The sequence below is a fragment of the Paramormyrops kingsleyae genome, chromosome 7 (genome assembly GCF_048594095.1).
Source record: "Paramormyrops kingsleyae isolate MSU_618 chromosome 7, PKINGS_0.4, whole genome shotgun sequence".
In the NCBI taxonomy this organism is placed as follows: domain Eukaryota; kingdom Metazoa; phylum Chordata; class Actinopteri; order Osteoglossiformes; family Mormyridae; genus Paramormyrops; species Paramormyrops kingsleyae.
This window is the reverse complement of record NC_132803.1, coordinates 29,810,485-29,829,851: the sequence shown is the minus strand read 5'-3', so window position 1 is coordinate 29,829,851 and position 19,367 is coordinate 29,810,485. Positions and strand designations below refer to the sequence as shown.

The 19,367-nt window shown below is 42.7% G+C and overlaps 1 protein-coding gene across 1 annotated transcript; it reads right to left on the bottom strand.

The window, feature by feature from the left end:
• Positions 1-6,076: 6,076 nt before the first annotated feature.
• On the bottom strand, positions 6,077-17,915 carry LOC140592001 (cytosolic phospholipase A2-like). Its single transcript, XM_072713831.1, has 6 exons — positions 17,879-17,915; positions 17,580-17,762; positions 14,419-14,603; positions 12,992-13,181; positions 6,769-6,929; positions 6,077-6,551 (listed from the first exon to the last, which is right to left on the bottom strand). Exons 1-6 carry the CDS (start codon positions 17,913-17,915, stop codon positions 6,480-6,482), a joined length of 828 nt encoding a protein of 275 aa, XP_072569932.1. The 3' UTR covers positions 6,077-6,479.
• Positions 17,916-19,367: the final 1,452 nt, after the last annotated feature.

The window sequence follows — 19,367 nt, the reverse complement described above, 5'->3', positions numbered from 1 at the left end:
TAGTTTGGTGGAAGCTTGATCTGGTGGTGTCCTGGTTCCCCCTCTTTACTCAGTCCTAAGCAGGTTGTCTTTTGTTGTTCCATAAAATTACTGCTGAAAGAAAAAAAATGTGGGGAATCTAACATCATTGCCTGGAAAGAAGTCAGGTAAGATATTCATCTGTGGAACAAGACATATACAACAGACTTATAAACTAATGGCGGAAAAAGAGATGAAGAGAAAGGATTAAAATGATGTACATTATAGAAGGTCTAAAGATATTGATTGAAGAAGAAAATAAGACTGGCAGGGAGAGCTAGATTGATACAAAGAAATGGTAGGGAAATGCAGAATAGAACTTCATAAAAAGCATATACTGTCTGACTTTGGTAACCTTTCTTTTTGTGATAAATTGTCGTTCAGCATGTGACAGACATGACCAGGGACACATTCTCTGCCGATTGCAGTCAGACTTTCATAAAGTGACTGAATTCTCAATGCATCTGCCATTTGTCTTGCCGAGTGTGAATATAAATAATCAGTACTGGGGTGAGTGTGCCAGTGCAATTACTGTGGTAATTACCATATTAATATTATAAAGTGTAGGAAGAATATATGGACAAACTGTACCTGAATTTACAGATACAATAGGAATAAAGGGATGAGAGATGCAAGTTGTTTGTACAGAGGAGCAATGGACCAGGCATCAAGATGGTCTCCTTCGAATAGAATAGTGAAAGAACCATTGACAAAAACAACTGAAGGACACACCTTAAAAGGTACACTGAGGCCCAGAAGATCAGGCCACCCAGTGACAAAGCACGCGTGCCAGCGGCTTATGCATTCTGGCAAAGAAGCAGCCTCCAGACAGCTAAAGTAACAGGAGAGAGTCCCAGAAGAGTAAAGTAGCTCTGCCAGACTTATAGGACACAGTTCCGCGCCAAACCAGATCAGAACTGGCCAACAAGGTACAAACGAGATCACAGTGTACGCTCACAGAAGGACGAGAAGGTCGAGGGAGTTCTGTATACAGTCGTGAAAAATACAGCAACCGATTCCAAGCACAAGTTTTCAGTCTGACCAACACTGATTTGAATGTTCAAGCAACTGCCCTGCTCTACTATTAATGCCTGGAGTTACTGCTCTGGCCTGTTTTCCATGCTTTGCATTTCACTCAGTGCCTGTCCACCCTCAGTAAAAGCTCTCCCAACTGGATCTCATGATATAAAATCCATCATCACAGCAACAGGATAGCAGTGCTCACCCATTTAAAGTCATCCGTCATTTGGGACCAGTGCACAAGGTCCTTCGTGCAGATTAAACGTGTAAATTGCCCACCTGAAATGTGCCTTCTCCTTAGTTTTACATGTGTATAATGACCTTTAACCCTTAGGAGTCGGCGGACCCGCCGGCGGGGACACTTGCATTTTTTTCTGGTAACCGTGAAAAGAACTTAAAATGCGTCGTCATGTTTGATCATACACGTAAGTGTAGTACATCATTTTAATCTGTAAATGGTCTACTTTTATTCATGTATGCTCACAATATCCACGAAATATTGTGCTTTTGTAAAATAAAGAAAATAAACAGGGTGCGCTTTCAGCTGTCTCAGTCTCCGCGAAAATCTTTTTCAAACACGTCACTAAAATGAACTGAAACTCCGCGAATACTGCACAGACAGACATGAGAAATATATCTATAGAAAGCTTAAAGTGTCTACTTTTAAATAAAGCAATTAAAATTAAAAATAAATATTTTCAGTTTATGTAATTCATGTGAAACCAAGGAGAGGCACAGAATTTCTGTCGCACTTCATTATCTGCTAATGACCCGAGGCAGGGCACGGCCACAGCCATTCACACGGAAAACAGTCCGGGCAGCATGCGTATAAGGCCACGCCCACCAGCTTAAAAACACATACAGTCTAATGGTGCGTTCGTTTTTCTCTCGGATCTCGGAAATTCTGAGTTGAGTGACATTATGGTGCGTTCGACTATTTCTCTCCAAGTCGGAACTCGGATGAAAACGTTACGAAACGTCAAGAAAAACGTCGCTTCCCGTCGGAAACAAGCCTCTTTTATGACGTTGAAGTCGGACAAGATTTGCCCCAAGAGCCTGTCAGCCAATCAAAAAAAAAGACAGGGTGTACACAATAGCCAATCAGAAAATAGTACTATTGTATCTGGGTAAAATACAACACAACAACCAATGAAAAGGCATCCTGTGGAATGTCACTCTTGCCTGTCTTCAAAACTTGACAGCCCTGGGGTAAGTTATTAAGTCTTATATAACTCTTACTTTGATAATATTAAACTAATATTAGTAAATATTTTCCTCACTTCAGCTAGCTTTTGTCAGCTTATGTGAAACATTGGCTTTCAATTCCATTTACATAGGTTAGTGTAGCATGTAGATAACTCTGCTAACATGCTGCCTTATGTAGCAAACATGTTGTTTCCTGGTGGCTAAGATAATGCCTTATGGAGTTTACAGATGTTTGTAAATGTTCTAATGTATTTCACCTCGTTTTGGATAGCTTTAGATTATGGTTGCTAATATATATTTGGCTCCGTTTTGATTAGCCTATAATACTGCTATCGGTAATGTTATTTAGCACAAACATTTCGGGTGTAAACATTTTTTTATTTATTTGTTTGTAGGAATGTGTCTGCATCACCCTTGCCTTCACCAGCACCTCACATCGGGACATGCATGCTAAATAAACCACAAACCAAGAAATATGTTTCTGTCCTCAAATTATTTTCTTGTAGTTCTTTCCTCTGTCCCATACCTGACTGAAAGGGGTAATTATACAGCTCATTATGCAGGTCTTTGTCTTCTCTGGTGTGAACTACAGCATTATTCATGAGCATTCCCACCTCCTCGCATATGGCCTTTCTAAACAAAAAGTGTCTTAGAAAATTTAAATGAATGTATTGTTTTCTGTAAATGAGTGAGTGAGATGATTGTCACATCATTTTGAAGTAAAACCTCTACACTACAAGATCCAGGTCACAAAAGTCTTGTACACAAATGTGTACAATGTTATCAGACTTTAGACATTTATATGTTTATAAGTAACTGAAAAATGCACAAATGTCAGGACATGTCAGAATCTCTTCAGGGCTCCAAAACACCTTCAGACTCCTAAGGGGTAAAAGTTAATTCATTTTTAAGAAGCAGACCTATAGAACCTATTAACCTACCTTTCAAACGTATTCTAAGTGTGCTTATAAACAATAAGTAAACATTCGTAAGTATGTTATTGAGAACTCATTAACCAGCCTTTGTCAGGATTGGTACAGTACTGTCCAAGCCGGGTCCTTGTGTCTCTTCCCTGTTTGGCCAGTAGGTGTTGCTGGCCATCCTGTTCTCTGTCATTCAGTCCTTTACCCCTGTGTGTTCATTCTGCTTCATTATTACCGCATAGCTCAGTGGGCTGAGTGTGTGGCTCAGAGAACCTGTTGGGTGTGAGTTTGAACCATGCTTAGGTCTGGTCTCTCCTGTTTCATTTTTATGGTCTTTTATTCTCTGTGTTTGTAGTTTTGGATTTTCATTCCCTAGTGTTTGGGAGGGTTCTGTCTCAGTTTTTCCACAAGCAGTTTGCCCTCCTCATGCTCTGTTCTAGTTTGCATCTATTTTTGGATTCTGTGATTAATGGAAGATAAAAAAAAAAATCACTACCTCTATTACTAATCAGCCGACCAGTGTTTCTTACTGGAAATATTTGATGAAGTGCTTGGAAATGATTCAGATCGAGACTCCGTAACGTAATGTTCGTTTCTTTAATAGGCAGGAAAAAAGCAAAAGCAACAGTGTCCCCGTCCCAAGGTAGTGACTAACCCAACAAAATAAATACAAGAGTTTATATACCTTTTTCAAGCTTACTTAAAAAGCATATCATTTGGCTGCTTCTTTGAAAAGCTATTCACCTATCAAAAACCTCATTAACAATGATTGGTTAATACTTATGTGAATACAATTAGTTGCTACCTCAAGAGGCACATCACATATATAGTTGTCTTGGTTACCCCCTTAGTTACCATATCCCATAATTATCACGTGACCTCAATCTCTCCAGCGCACCTGTCTTGTCTCAGCTCACCCTGCACCATCTTACCTCCTAGTACTTCCTCCCTCATGGGTTGTCACAAACCCACCCACTGTTCAATCTATTCCCCATAGCTAAATATCATTGTTGCTATGTCATCTTAAGCTTATATATTCCTTATGCATACAAAATCTTCTGCATTATCAGAGCCTGTCATATTGCAATACATGATCAATAACTTTGGCTTCCTCTTTTGCAGCAAGCATCTTCTAGTCAAATCTGTTCCCTCTTCTTGTACATCCTACGTCTCCCTTAACCTCAGCCAGTTATTCTTGTCTTGACAGACTCCTGAATTCTTCTTGTCTGTATTTGCTAGTCCAGTTGCCCCAATGTCGTCTGGTCACCAGTGACTTAACTTACGATACGTGTCAAAAAACAACCCACAACCTGGACCCCTCTGAAAAGAAGCACGTACACACAGTTCTCTTGCCTACCCAATGCGCCTCTCTCCCATCCTAACCCAGCAGTTCACCTTCCATAGTGTGCTTATAAACAATAAGTAACCATTCATAAGCATATTATTAAGAACCCATTAACCTGCTTTATAAACATTTGTAAATCATTTGTAAGTGTGCTTATAAACAATAAGAAATCAATCAAGGTAGTGACTAACCCAACAAAATAAATACAAGAGTTTATATACCTTTTTCAAGCTTACTTAAAAAGCATATCATTTGGCTGCTTCTTTGAAAAGCTATTCACCTATCAAAAACCTCATTAACAATGATTGGTTAATACTTCAAGAGGTATGTGAATTACAATTAGTTGCTACCTCAAGAGGCACATCACATATATAGTTGTCTTGGTTACCCCCTTAGTTACCATATCCCATAATTATCACGTGACCTCAATCTCTCCAGCGCACCTGTCTTGTCTCAGCTCACCCTGCACCATCTTACCTCCTAGTACTTCCTCCCTCATGGGTTGTCACAAACCCACCCACTGTTCAATCTATTCCCCATAGCTAAATATCATTGTTATAATTATTACGTGACCTCAATCTCTCCAGCGCACCTGTCTTGTCTCAGCTCACCCTGCACCATCTTACCTCCTAGTACTTCCTCCCTCATGGGTTGTCACAAACCCACCCACTGTTCAATCTATTCCCCATAGCTAAATATCATTGTTGCTATGTCATCTTAAGCTTATATATTCCTTATGCATACAAAATCTTCTGCATTATCAGAGCCTGTCATATTGCAATACATGATCAATAACTTTGGCTTCCTCTTTTGCAGCAAGCATCTTCTAGTCAAATCTGTTCCCTCTTCTTGTACATCCTACGTCTCCCTTAACCTCAGCCAGTTATTCTTGTCTTGACAGACTCCTGAATTCTTCTTGTCTGTATTTGCTAGTCCAGTTGCCCCAATGTCGTCTGGTCACCAGTGACTTAACTTACGATACGTGTCAAAAAACAACCCACAACCTGGACCCCTCTGAAAAGAAGCACGTACACACAGTTCTCTTGCCTACCCAATGCGCCTCTCTCCCATCCTAACCCAGCAGTTCACCTTCCATAGTGTGCTTATAAACAATAAGTAACCATTCATAAGCATATTATTAAGAACCCATTAACCTGCTTTATAAACATTTGTAAATCATTTGTAAGTGTGCTTATAAACAATAAGAAATCAATCATAAGCATATTAAGAACCCATTAACCTGCCTTACAAGCATTTATAAACCTTTTGTATGTTTGCTTATAAAAATATGTAACCATTTGTTAGGATATTATTCATTCATTTTCCAACCTGCTTTATCCTACTGGGTTGCGGGGGGTCTGGAGCCTATCCTGGAAGCAATGGGCACGAGGCAGGGAACAACCCTGGACAGGGGGCCAGCCTATTGCAGGGCACACTCACACACCATTCATTCACACATACACACCCATGGGCAATTTAGTAACTCTAATTAGCCTCAGCATGTCTTTGGACTGTGGGGGGTAAACCGGAGTACCCGGAGAAAACCCCACGACGACACGGGGAGAACATGCAAACTCCACACACATGTAACCCAGGCGGAGACTCGAACCTGGGTCCCAGAGGTGTGAGGCAACAGTGGTAACCACTGCACCACCATGTTGCCCCTGTTAGGATATTATTAGTTACTTAAATGTTAAAAAGCAGACCTTAATGTAAAGTGTTACTGTACCTTCTCTTTTACTTTCTTTCCAAACCTCCTTCTGTGACTTGATCTAAGGTACCTGGTAGATCTTTACACTAAAACTCTCTGACCAGAATACAGTACATCCAGCGTGCATCCTCATAAAACTTATAAGCAAAGCAGATTCAATTAATAATATACCATTTACATGAGTAACTCAACCATGTGTCTGAGTGGGCTGGGCTTTTCCACAAGGTTCAATCCTAGAAACTGCCTGTTTTCCAACTTAATCAAGGGTGAAACATGATGGGTTCTCTCTCCTGTTCAGAACACAGCCCTTGATAGCATCTTTGATCACCTGGAAAAGCAAAAAGGGACACTGAGGCATATGATTGAGGAAGCAAATTCTCTGCTCTCACTGGTCAAAAAGAGTAACGCCAACCTCACAAGGAATGACTGTGTTGCAGCTCATAAGAAAAACATATCCTTAGCATTCTTAAGAGTTTTAGTTAACAGGTAAAACTAAGTCTGGGAAGATGTTTACAGGTACGGGGAGAAGATGGAACTCAACAGACCTCAATGTTGTTCAGAGTATTGAACTCCATGAGGTCATGCAGTCGAGCAAAGGCTTCATTGGAGTAGCAGAAGCTCCTCAACGTGGAATAGGTGTTTTGTGGGTCATCAAATATCTTGAAATCACCAAATTGCTTCTCTTCTTCATTCTTTCGAGGCACACCTGAACAAAAGCATCAGCAGGATTGCTTAGTACTGGGCAACAAAATATTATACAGTGGTACCTCAGTTCTCGAACTCATTAGAACTCGAATTTCTTAAAAGTCGAACCAACCAGTTTGAAAAAAAAAACCTAGAACTAGATATGAATCACAGAAGTCGAACTGTGAACGCCGACTTAAGATAAATTGTATGCTTGGGGAAATGAGTCACGTCGCACGTCTCTCAGCGGAAACAAAGGGTAACGCTTCAGTCTCAGTCTCGAATTAGCTGTGATAGCATCATGCATGTTTATACTAGCTGAATACATATATTTAGACAGTAAAAATACATTGACAATGATAGACAGTAACAGTAATTATTATTATATAATAAAATACATTTAAAAATAAAGATTTCTTTATCATTTTAATATTAATAATAAACCATTAATACATTTAATTATAATATTGTCATGCCGAGCGGAGACGGAACGGAGACAAAGGCGCAGACGTCAGGGTATTGGGGAATACGGGATTAATTACCGGTAAGGCAAGCATAACAAGACGGACAATACAATGACCAGACTGGGGAAACAAACTGAAACGCGGACTAAATAAGCAGAACTAATGACAACAACTAGAAACAGCTGATCGCATGGGGTTAACGAGGGGGCGTGGTACACGGAAGGAGCGGACGATCGGGGCAGGACACATTGTTTTTTAACTTTACAAATTGTTTCGATACATTTATTTTCTTACTTTACAAATTACTGTTTTGATACTGTTTAGATGTGTTTAGTACAGTATATGCTCTTCTTGTTTTATTCGGTTCATTTTGTTTTTAAATGCTAAAAAAAACATATTTAGGTGTAATTTTTTGGGGTCCAGGCACCAATTAATTGGTTTTCCATTATTTCTTATGGGGAAAATTTGATCAGAACTCGAACTTTTTAGGATTCGATCCAGAGTTCTGAACGGATTAAGTTCAAGTTCTGAGGTACCACTGTATTTACAAAATCAGCTAATTCATTAGGTTTAAAAATACATTTTGTTCATTAGTCATTCTTGCTGTGACCTTTATTTGACAAAAAATTGCTTTAACAGTCCATTTTGTCATTCGTGTCTTAATGTGACTGCATGTGGCTGCATCCATTCATCCAGCTGTACCAGGCACATAGCCACAGGGTAATATTATGGGCTTGAATCCCCCCCCCCTTTGAGATTTGTTGGCTTTCAAACAGGCACGCAGCTAGGTAGTAAAATAAGTTAGCATCCCTGTTCTTTCTGACAGTACATATCATGTTCACCAGGGCACAGACTGGGGAAGCAGGAACAAGACTGGAGGATTCGGGGGAAAAATGGGTTTATTAGGAGGAAGACAAATCAGGAACATGGACCAGAGGACAGACTGATGTCAGTGATCGGACTGGGGAAACATACTCTAACACGGACTTAAATACACAGGACTAATCAACATGACTCAAAACAGCTGGTAACATGGGGATTCCACACGAGGTAAATGAGGGGGCGTGGCACACGGGAGGATCGGAGGACCGGGGCATGACAATGCAGTTTGATTTATATGTTAAACAGAATAAAAATACTAATTTTGTGATGACTGGTGTGCGGGGAAGCAGGCGAGAGAGCCGTGAATGCGATCAAATGGGGTTTATTTCGGACAGAACAGCAAACAGGGGAGCACACAGCAAACTCACGTCACTGACAGACCTGGGGAAAACAGACTGAGATGCGGACTAAATACACACGACAAGCCGAAAATAACAGGCAACAGGTGATCACAATCAGGAAGTAACACAAGGTAACGAGGGGGGCGTGGCACACAGGAGGATCGGACGAGCAGGTCATGATAAATATAGTGTTATAAAATACTGTTTTTCATAACTTGATAAATTTCATGATTATGCTGTTGTGGAGAAAAAAATGCCTGCATTTTCAATAAGATATTCAGTTAAACATAAAAGCAAAGTAAGCATCAAATACATAATCTAGAAAATTATTGAAAGTGGACCTATTATGCTCATTTTCACTATTGATAATTTTATTTTTGAGGTCTGCTGGAATAGATTTACATTTTTCGATGTTCCAAAAACATTACTTTTCTCATACTGTATCTCTCTATTCACCTACTATCTGAAATGCTCTGGTAGACCTTTAAGTCACACCCCTGATGAGCCCAGTATGTTCTGATTGGTCAGCTTGCCTTACACGTTCTGCCCCTCTCCTGCAGTCTGCAGACGGATTCTTTCAGATAGGTGACCAATAAGGATTGTGTTACAAGGTGACTTCACCATATCATAGAAGTAAGGGCAGAAATTCCAGCGAGGTTTTTCAGGCAGATTACAGAAGACTGGTGTTACTCCCTTTGGCATGTACTTTGGGTCTCAAGACTTTGGAGACTGTTTAGATGCACATAAAGCCATATAGCACACTAAATGAAAGGGACAAACTTAAAAATCATAAAAGCTTAAATTAACAAAACTATTTTAACAACAATGTCATGTTCCATTTCTGTCTGGCCTGTTGTGTTCCTGTTTGGCCAGAAGAGACACCCAGTAGACATCTCTTCTGGCCATCTTGCCTCCTTCCATTCATTTTTATCCCCATGCTTAGTATATAAGTTCCCGCTTGTGTTAATGTGCTAATCCAGTTATTCTCCATGTCCATTGGTGTTTCTTCTGCTTTTCTGCCCTGCTCCTCAGTCTTAGCTTAGCCCAAGGGCCCTCCTGGGTTGGACCCCTTGTTGTCTTGTGTGTTGCTCTCTCCTGGTTTGGATTGCTACTCACAATCAATCCCCTTAGTACACCTAAAGGCTGCGTTTTGAATCACTCTTGCCCTCCAATGTGACAGAATGACTGGACTCCAACAATCCAGTGGCCTATATCTCCACTCCGGCTTCTGAGCCTCTATTTGACCACATTCCGGGGGTCCAGTAACTCTTAGGATAGAGGAAGGAACTAGTGTGCTTTGAACCATTTGCGGCAAAGGTGCTATCTAAACCCTGTATTCTGGCTTTGTGCTTCTCGACTCACACCAGCACTGGAACCGTGCGTCCTCACTGTGGAAGTTGCTGGAGGCTACTGCACTACTCTGACTGATAGGAGAAAAGATGGAAGTAGTGACCCCAATCATGGATCCTCAGGAGGTATTATGGATCATGAATGCCCTTGGGGTGGTACAGCGGCTGGTTGAGACGTCTCCATTTCCCGATCCTGAGGAGCCATGTCTCCAGTATCTGGTCTTGAACACCCCACATCTCTAGTTCCTGGTTCTGAGAAGCCCACGGTGGTGCCTCACTCTCTGCCCAAGCCGATAGTAGAGTTGGATGTCTCGAGACCGGTCTTGGTCTCGAGACCGGTCTCAAGACCACTTTTATGCTGTCTTGGTCTTGTCACAGTCTCGACGGTCTATGGTCTTGTCTTGGCCTCGGATCCCTCGGTCTTGTCTTGGTCTCGCTGTCTTGGTCTTGCTGTCTCAGAATATATATATATATATTCATATGTTGTATGATTGCATTGAATTGAAATGAATTAAATTCTGTCATTCCAATTCAACATCGTACAGGGTTTGGTCAGTTCAAAATACTATTCATAAATTCTGAACAATCCTCGTAAGCTACGTAATGAGCTCACCAATCAAACTTGCTATGTGTTCTGTCACATGTTTTGAACTGGGAAGGTGAATCACCCCTCACGACCTATGGCAAGCCAAATTATCTTTTATTAGCATAAGGCTTACTCATCATCGTAAAAATAACATTCTTACTTGAAAAATTTAATTTTATTAATAAGAATATGAATTCAAGATATCTAAATGCGATTCATACTAGTAAGAATGATCGTTTTTGCTAGTAAGAATTGTATTTTTACAACAATAAATTAGTATTATAGAGCTCATATATTCCTATTGACTTCCATTGTGTTTTGGTTGACGATCAGCACTGGTGTCCCCCAGGAGTGTCTTTACCCCTCTGTTCTTCTCCCTCTACACTAGGAATGTAACGATACACTCAACTCACGATTCGATATGATTCACGATTTCATGATTTTTTAACAGAATGAGCTACAGACAAATTTATTCAAAAATATTCCTTTATTAATCTTTCTAAACTGTGCAAAACGTGTCCTCTTCTTAACAGTGCAACTGAAATTGAATAAAATACTGCTAAAAATACCTTTACATCCTAACATCCCTTAACAGCTGTAATATACATTAATAACAAACATTATATAATAATAACAAACATTATAATTGTATAATCATGTAATGTTTGTTATTAATGTATATTAAAGCTGTTAAGGGATGTTAAAGTGTACTTGCATGTTGCTTATGAATGTTCTATTAATCCATTAGGAAGGTGCACTGAATGTTCTATAGATGCATAATGAATGCATTATGAAGGTGCACTCGTTACCACATAAACTGAGGCTTGCATGTGCAGCTTTTTAGCGTGGTTTGCCCTTTTAATAATCTTTACTCTGGCGGTGGTGAATTGAGCTCACTGTGGTGCCGGTGGACATGCTGAAGCATGTTCGTTGTGCTATTTGTGTATGTTATCAGTCTTTTACAATGTTTGCAAGCACTTTTTGTCTTGTCTGTGCTTTTTTCGCCGTTTTCGTTTGTGATTAGCGGAAAGCTAAAATGCTGCCACACCGCCGATTTAAGATCGAGGGGGGGAGGGGGGGGGGCTTGTCCTCAATTTCAAATTCGCTCTCCATCTTGCATTCGGTCAAAACCAAAAACTAACGTACGACGTCGATGTGAATACGCAGTGACATCTGACGTCGAACTGACGTTGTGAAATCAAAAGTAATATTACACCAATTTGTTAAGTAAAGTACCGTAACTTACTCCTAAAGTAGCGATTCATTTTCCACATCAGCCGGTTTAAATCGTCATACATTTACATCGATTTTTAACTGATTCGTGATTCATTGTTACATGCCTATTCTACACAAATGACTGCAGGGGACCCTTCTGTTAAGCTGCTGAAGTTTGCAGATGACATGATGGTCATCGGCCTCAGCAGGGACAGGTGACGAGTCTGCATACAGGCGGGAGGCTGAACAGCTGGCCGTCTAATGTGGTCTTCAGGAGGTGCCCACCAGCACTGCCCCCACTCACCCTGTGCAACAGCATTGTGTCTGCTGTGGAAACTTTCAGGTTTCTGGGATCCATAATTCCCCAGGATCTAAAGTGGGCGGCCAACATAGACACAATTGTCAAAAAGGCCCAACAGAGGATGTACTTCCTGTGCCAACTCAGGAAAGTCAACCTGCCACAAGAGCTGCTGACCCAATTCTATTCTGCAACAATCCAGGCTGTTCGCTGTACATTCATCACGGTCTGGTTTGGTTCAGCCACCAAACAGGACAGGAACTGATTACAACGGACAGTCAGCATTGCAGATACAATTTTTCCATTCAGAACTCATACATGTCCAGAGTCAGGAAATGGGCACTGCAGACCCATCACAAATCATTTAAACTGCTCCCCTCTGACAAGCGCTACAGAGTACTGTACGCCAAAACAACCAGAAACATGAAGTTTCTTTTCACAGGATTTCACTCTGATGAACACTTAACTATCAAGGATCAATACTGTGCAATGATCTGTTATCACCAAGCATCAACTGTACCTCATGTATATATAGTAACCAGCATCTTTGCACTTTGGCCCTGTGGCTTAAGACTCTTCTATACATACTGTACTTACTTGTTTGTTTTTTGTAATCCCATTTTTTTGCTATATCTCTGTCTTGTTTAGTATACTGAGAGCTATGAAAAACCGGAGATCTTTCCTTGTATGTCTAAACATACTTTGCCAATAAAGCTGATAATAGTAGAGGTGAGGAGCATGCACTGATTACAGTGCGTTGCACTGTAAACTGATAATAGTAGCTAGCTAATTTTTTTGTATTTGTGTTAAATGCTTATTTTCAGCAAACCTGCTCTACCTTCAGTCATGCATATTACAAACACTGCCCATTTCATGTTACTGGGCAACACATACTTGATTCTTTCCATTATCCCTTTTTTACTTTCATGATACCAAGTGCCTCAAGTACCTGGGAATTTGAAGTTCCTGAAGTTAGTATTGGCCAGCACAAAGTGGATGATGGTGGGGCAGTTCCTCTGGCCATCTTCAGGCTTAAAGACGTAGCATTCTTTAGGGTCCTCTGGTTTAAACACTGTGGGGTCTATCTTAGGGAAGGGCAGCTTGTTCAGATGGGCCCATTTCTCAGCCAAGCGAAGCTCCTGAGGACAAAGGTCAGAGCACCAGTAATATCTCCAGAAACTATGCAAAGAATTCTGTATAATCCTACACAAAGCTGTCAAACAGTTTTTTCTGTTTAGGAAAAATAGCCCCAAAATACATTAACCCTTTTCATTTACAAGCATACAGCGCTGTGCAAAAGTCTTTGGTAGTCAAAGAAAATGATGTTTAAATGATCTTTATATTGGTGTAAAACCACGCTTTTATGCCTGTCAAAGTGTGTTAGCTTAGACATTTCAAAGTCTCTGCTAAAATCACCCCATCATTTCCAGCAACCATCCATATACCCATGTATTTTTTGACCACTAGCACACCTCATAGAGCTAATCAATATGTCATTGACTTTTTAAATTAACTCAGTGAATTAATTTAGTGAGGTAGTGGTGAAAGTTAATGAATACATGGAATGGCTGAGGAGAGGTTTTGGAACTGAAGCGGTGTTCATCTAGCCATCCAACTAGATATCAGTAACTTTGTGGAAAACAAACTAGTTTTTGTTGTTTTACTCTTAATTTTCATATATTACAATGTTAAATTGTGTTTTCCGTTCTGCACAAATGTGTATTTACTATGTTGATAAATAGCTTTAAACATTTCTTTTGACTGCCTAAAACTTACACAACACTGTACAGTATATTACTTTCCTGAAACTGATATCAGAATGCGCATATATTTAATCGATTTAAAAGACTGAATGTAAAACTCAATCACATCAATGACATGATGACAGTGAGCAGCAGAATATTATTTTGGAAAATAACTTAGGTCAATATTTCTTAGCTTTTTAATTGTTGAAAAAATTTATTAAATAAAGGTCATGGGTTAGCAGCAAAGCTACTAATAAGTCATTCTGTCACGCCCGGGTCGTCCGATCCTCCTGTGTGCCACGCCCCCTCATTACCTCGTGTTACTTCCTGATTGTAATCACCTGTTGCTTGTTAAGTTCAGCCTGTCTTGTGTATTTAGTTCGCGTCTAAGTCAGTATCCCCCAGATCTGTCATTGTAATGTTGTTGTATGGTTGGAGTATTCGTGGATGTCTGCCCTTCTGTGCCGAATAAACCCCTTTTACCCGTCCGCTCGGCTCAACTCGCCTGCTTTCCTGCTCGCCTTATCCGCCAACGTGATACATACTTATGTTAAAATTGATTTTGATGCATTTTTTAATTGTATAGAAACAACAACCTGAATATTGACCTTCTGCTTGTCAGATCACTGACCTCAAAGGGTGATGTGGAATCACTCTCCCTTTCGGAATAGTCAAAAGATATTATGAGGTCCACGCCCCTCTCTGGCCTGAGGATGAGCGGGTATGGTAGATTAAAGCTAAGGCCGCTGTCCACCATATACATCTTCTCAGTTGTCAGGTCCAGAGGCTCGTGGATGGAGTTAAACTCATGGTGGTCTGTTTCCAAGATTCAGAACAGAGAAAAGGTTTGTGGAGCATCAGTAAGTATGTTACCCACAGCACAACATAGACACAACATAGAGCTCTCCCATGACATGAGCATTTAGGCTAATATAATTTTTTTTCTGGTTTTCTAGGTTTATTGCCACAATGGTTAAACATAGATGTAGCTGACTTATTGCAATGCAGATTTCGCTGCTGTCATGCCCGGCTCCGTCCGATCCTCGTGTGTGCCACACCCACCTCGTTACCTCATGTTAATCCCTGATTGTCATCACCTGTTTCCTGTTCCTTTTGACTTGTCCTGTGTATATTAGTCCGAGTCTCCCACTATCTCCCAGATCGGTCATTGATGTAGTAGTGTCTCTTGCTTGTTGTGCCTAGTGTGCCTTTCATCCAGCCAATAAACGCTTACCCGTCCGCTTGGCTCTACTCACCTGACTTCCTTGTTCGCCCGCCCGCCGAACGCAACAGAATGACGATCTCCCTAAAGACTCACCACGGCAGGACGAGGACCTATGGCTCGTCCTACTGCACGAGGTGGGTTACTGGCGAGAGCTGCCGGATATCCGTCCTGAAAGGACAGACCTCCCGCCTACTGCTGCCGCTGCACTGCCCGTGGCACCGTCCGAGGTGCCCACTGTGGCGCCCCCTGCTGGCCGCATGCCCGAGGTGCTCGCTGAGGCGCCCGCTGCTGGCCGCACGCCCGAGGTGCCCGCTGAGGCGCCCCCTGCTGGCCGCACGCCCAAGGTGCCTGCTGAGGTCACCGCTCTGCTCGCGGCCCGGCCTGACCCGCCTGTCCAGCCCGGCTCGCCCGTCCTGCCTGTCCAGCCCGGCTGCACCGCCTGCCGCTACGCCCCCTGCACTGCCCAAGCCTCCACCCGCTGCGGCTCCAGTGACTCCTTGGCCCTTACCCCAGCGAGGCCGACACCCACCGAGGCCCCGCCTTTCTGTGTCCCGAAAGGGGAGGGAACACAAGCGCAGGGCCGGGGTCCCGCCCGCCCGCCCGCCCTGCCCCCTGGCTCGCCCTCGCGCGCCTTGGCTGGGGCTCCGGGGTGGCCTGCAGTTCCTCCGGCTCTGGGTCGGCAGTTGCCTCCAGGTCCCCCCTCGGTGCCAGTCCTCGGTCCTGCCTCCGGCTCCGTGTCGGGTGCCTCCGGACCCCCCTGCTTCGGCGGGGTGTCGGACGGCGCCTTCTCCAGCTCTGGCTTCCCCTTCACCGGCCGCGGCTTCCCCCTCCTACCTGCCTATGCAGGTGGTCCCTCCTGCTCCCTCCATGTCTCCTCCGTCACTCCCTCGACCCATTCCCTTGGCCCCTGTGTGGTCCCCTGCGGCTCCTGCCTCCCTCTCGCCTGCAGCCCCTCCTGCCGCCGCCCATCTGGGCTCCCTCGGGCTCCCCTTTGTCCTCCATCCCTTCCTGTCTGGTCTCCCTGGTCTGCTCCTCGTCCCTTTGTCCCTCCTGTTCCTGCTCCTTCTCCTCCTGTTGTGCCTCCATTCCCTCCTGGCCCTTTTGTTCTGCCTGTGGATGTTCCCCCTGTGTCTCCCTTCCTGGTTTGTCTGTGTGCGTTCCCCGTCCTTTGTCAGGTTTTGTCTTGGTTTCTGCCCCTCTGCTTGTTCTGCGTGTCTGTTCTGTTTCCGGTTCCCCGTGGATGTCTTGCATTTTTGTCTTTCAGGTCCTGTTCCCTCTTCTCGTCCGTCGCCTCCCCTCTGGTGCGCCCGGTGTGCGCGCCTTTGGGGGGGGGGGTTCTGTCACACTCAGCTCCGCCCGATCCTTGTGTGTGCCACACCCGCCTCGTTACCTCGTGTTAATCCCTGATTGTCATCACCTGTTTCCTGTTCCTTTTGACTTGTCCTGTGTATATTAGTCCGCGTCTCCCACTATCTCCCAGATCGGTCATTGATGTAGTAGTGTCTCGTGCTTGTTGTGCCTAGTGTGCCTTTCATCCAGCCAATAAACCCCGCTTACCCGTCCGCTTGGCTCTACTCGCCTGACTTCCTTGTTCGCCTGCCCGCCGAACGCAACAGCTGCCACTTAAATACCTGAGCTGTTGATTGACATATTTGCTGGCATGACATATCTGCTGCTCAGGCGTCAGAAGCATCACAGAACCTCACTTGCCCTGATGTGGGGAGGCTTGATCTGGCAGATGCCTAATGTTAACTAGCAGCTACCTTAAACACAGTTAAAATGCCTAAAGTTAAATGGTCTGAAGTGTGGCTGTGTTTCACTCATAAATATTCTGTCATGAGGATGTTATGTAAATTTATTAAGTATTTTGTATTTACTCATATTTATATACAGTGGTACCTCAGTACTCAAACTCATTAGAACTCGAATTTCTTAAAAGTCAAACCAACCAGTTCGAAAAAATATGACCTAGAACTCGATCTGAATTATGTCGAAATAATGACTTACTGTCTCATTATAACGACGTATTATGTAAAAATTATGAGATATCTCGTTATAACAACTTACTATGTCGAAATAACGACTTATTGTCTCCGAAAATTTTTTTATCAAATGCGGTTCAAGGCTTCTGTAAGTCAGAGATGTCAGTTCACCTAACTGCACAAAGTTGGACTGCAGCAGGAAACCCATGCAAGATGGGAAGAACATCACACAGAAGACTGCACACACACACTGAGTGGGAGCAGTATTTAACCCCCATCCAAGGATGTGTGAGATGACGCTGTCCACTAGGCTGGTTCTTCTTATTTTAAATGGAAAAAATGAGCACTAAAAATGTTTTATAGTTTTATAGGTTCGTTTGGTTTGTGTTTCTTCTCCCCAATATTAGCTACAAGTCCTTCCAGCAATGATGCCAAAACATCTCACAAGAGGTTCATGAACCATTAGCATTTACTTTGAAGCCTGTTAGTTTATAGAGACAGTTTCTACCTATCCTGCAGTCATGGTTTCCATCATCTTTCATTGCTGAGTTTCTGGTCAGAAAGACAGACTTAACAGACCCAGACCTCTGACTTTTGTCGCCTTCTTCATCTCCGGTGCCGACTCCTTAGGAGTTGAGGATTGGACAATGGGGCTCAACTTTAAGCCTTGCATGAAGCTGTGCACCTTGCTGGCCCGGTACTTGCGCCCAAAGAGAGCGGGGAAAGTTGTCTGAGCCCACTGCAGTATGAGGGACCATTGAATTCCACCTGCATTATGCACACAGGAGAAAAACAACAATGGCCACCAGCAGGTATGCACCTTACAGTACAGCTGAATAGAGACATGCACAGGATTACAACCCATATCTACTTCTGGTTCTGACCTGAACATGGTTCGTTGCCAAAGTTTTCATTTCCCATAATACTATCGGGCTCCAAGGGTTCCATAAAACCAAAACATTTCACAGGTTTATAAACTACAATGGGCAACACTCAGTTCATGCATTTAATACACTACATGGACAAAACTGTTGGGACACCTGGCCATTGCACCTCCACAATAGTTCATGCACCACTGCCTGCTAAAGGTGAGGTGATACACCGTTCCGATTTGTTCATTGCATGTTATACCCAAAACACGCCACTGAATAATTAAGAGTTAGGACAACCCTTTTCCGCCTTGTGCTGGCACAAAGCCTGTTTTTTCCGCGGGCAAAATAGTGAAATTGATTTGGACCAGAGCATGTGAGTGGAGTGGAGCGGTGAGAATTTCCGCTCCTCACCACGAGGCTGTTGGCTCCGCCCGCTCCTCCGCTCTAATTCGCACTACGCCGCTCCGCTCAACACCGCTCCTCGCTCCACTAAAATTTCCTCCAGTCAAATCGCTCCACGCTCGCTCCAATTTAAAAGAGGGACAAATAATCTGCATGCTTAACAAATGTCACCTTAAACCGAAGCCTTATATCATAAAGAAATATGAGCAATGGCAATATTGCCACTCAGAACAGAAAATATGTATTTTTAAGCAACATATAGGCAACAACGGACACGTTTGGCAATGGCATTCCATACAAAAATAAGCTTAAAAATAAAGGAATCAGTGAGCTTAATAGCCTAAAGAATATACAGGCTAAGCATCCACGTTTTAAATTCCTCAATTTTTTTTCTGTTGATGCTGCGCGTCTCTCTATAAAATAAAATTTCACTGACAGCGTTAGTAACAGGCACTTACAGTTGACCATGGAATATCTAGCAGGGAAGAAATTTCACAAACTAACTTGCATAGGTGGCATACTATGACACTACCACGCTTGAATTCAATGACCTCTTCAGATGGACACATTTCTTTCACGAATGTTTGTAAACCTGACTGCATGGCAATATGCTTGATTTTACACACCAGTAACAAAGGGGCTGAATGAAGCACCTGTATTCAATGATTAAGAGGTGTCTCCCAGTACTTTTGTCCATAGAGTGTATATACATACTACCCAGATAAATAGCCTTATTCACCAATGAACCAAAACATTATGACCTGTCCCACATGAAGCGGATATTATTCATTATACCATAGAAACAATGCATGTCTTGGTCTGGGATATAATAGACAATCAGCTGATATTAGGTACTCACAGTCAATATGTTGAATACAGATGAAATGGGCAGAGATAAATATCTGAGTGACTGACAAAGGCCAAGTCATAATGGCCAGATGACTGGGTCAGAACAAAGATTGTGCTGTGCACACGGTCCGCCGTGGTGAATACCTACCAACGCTTTTCGGAACATGGGAAAACAGGGATCTAACAGGGCGTGCTGGAAAACCAAAATATTTCACAGGTTAATATACAGTATGACAATGGGCATCACTCA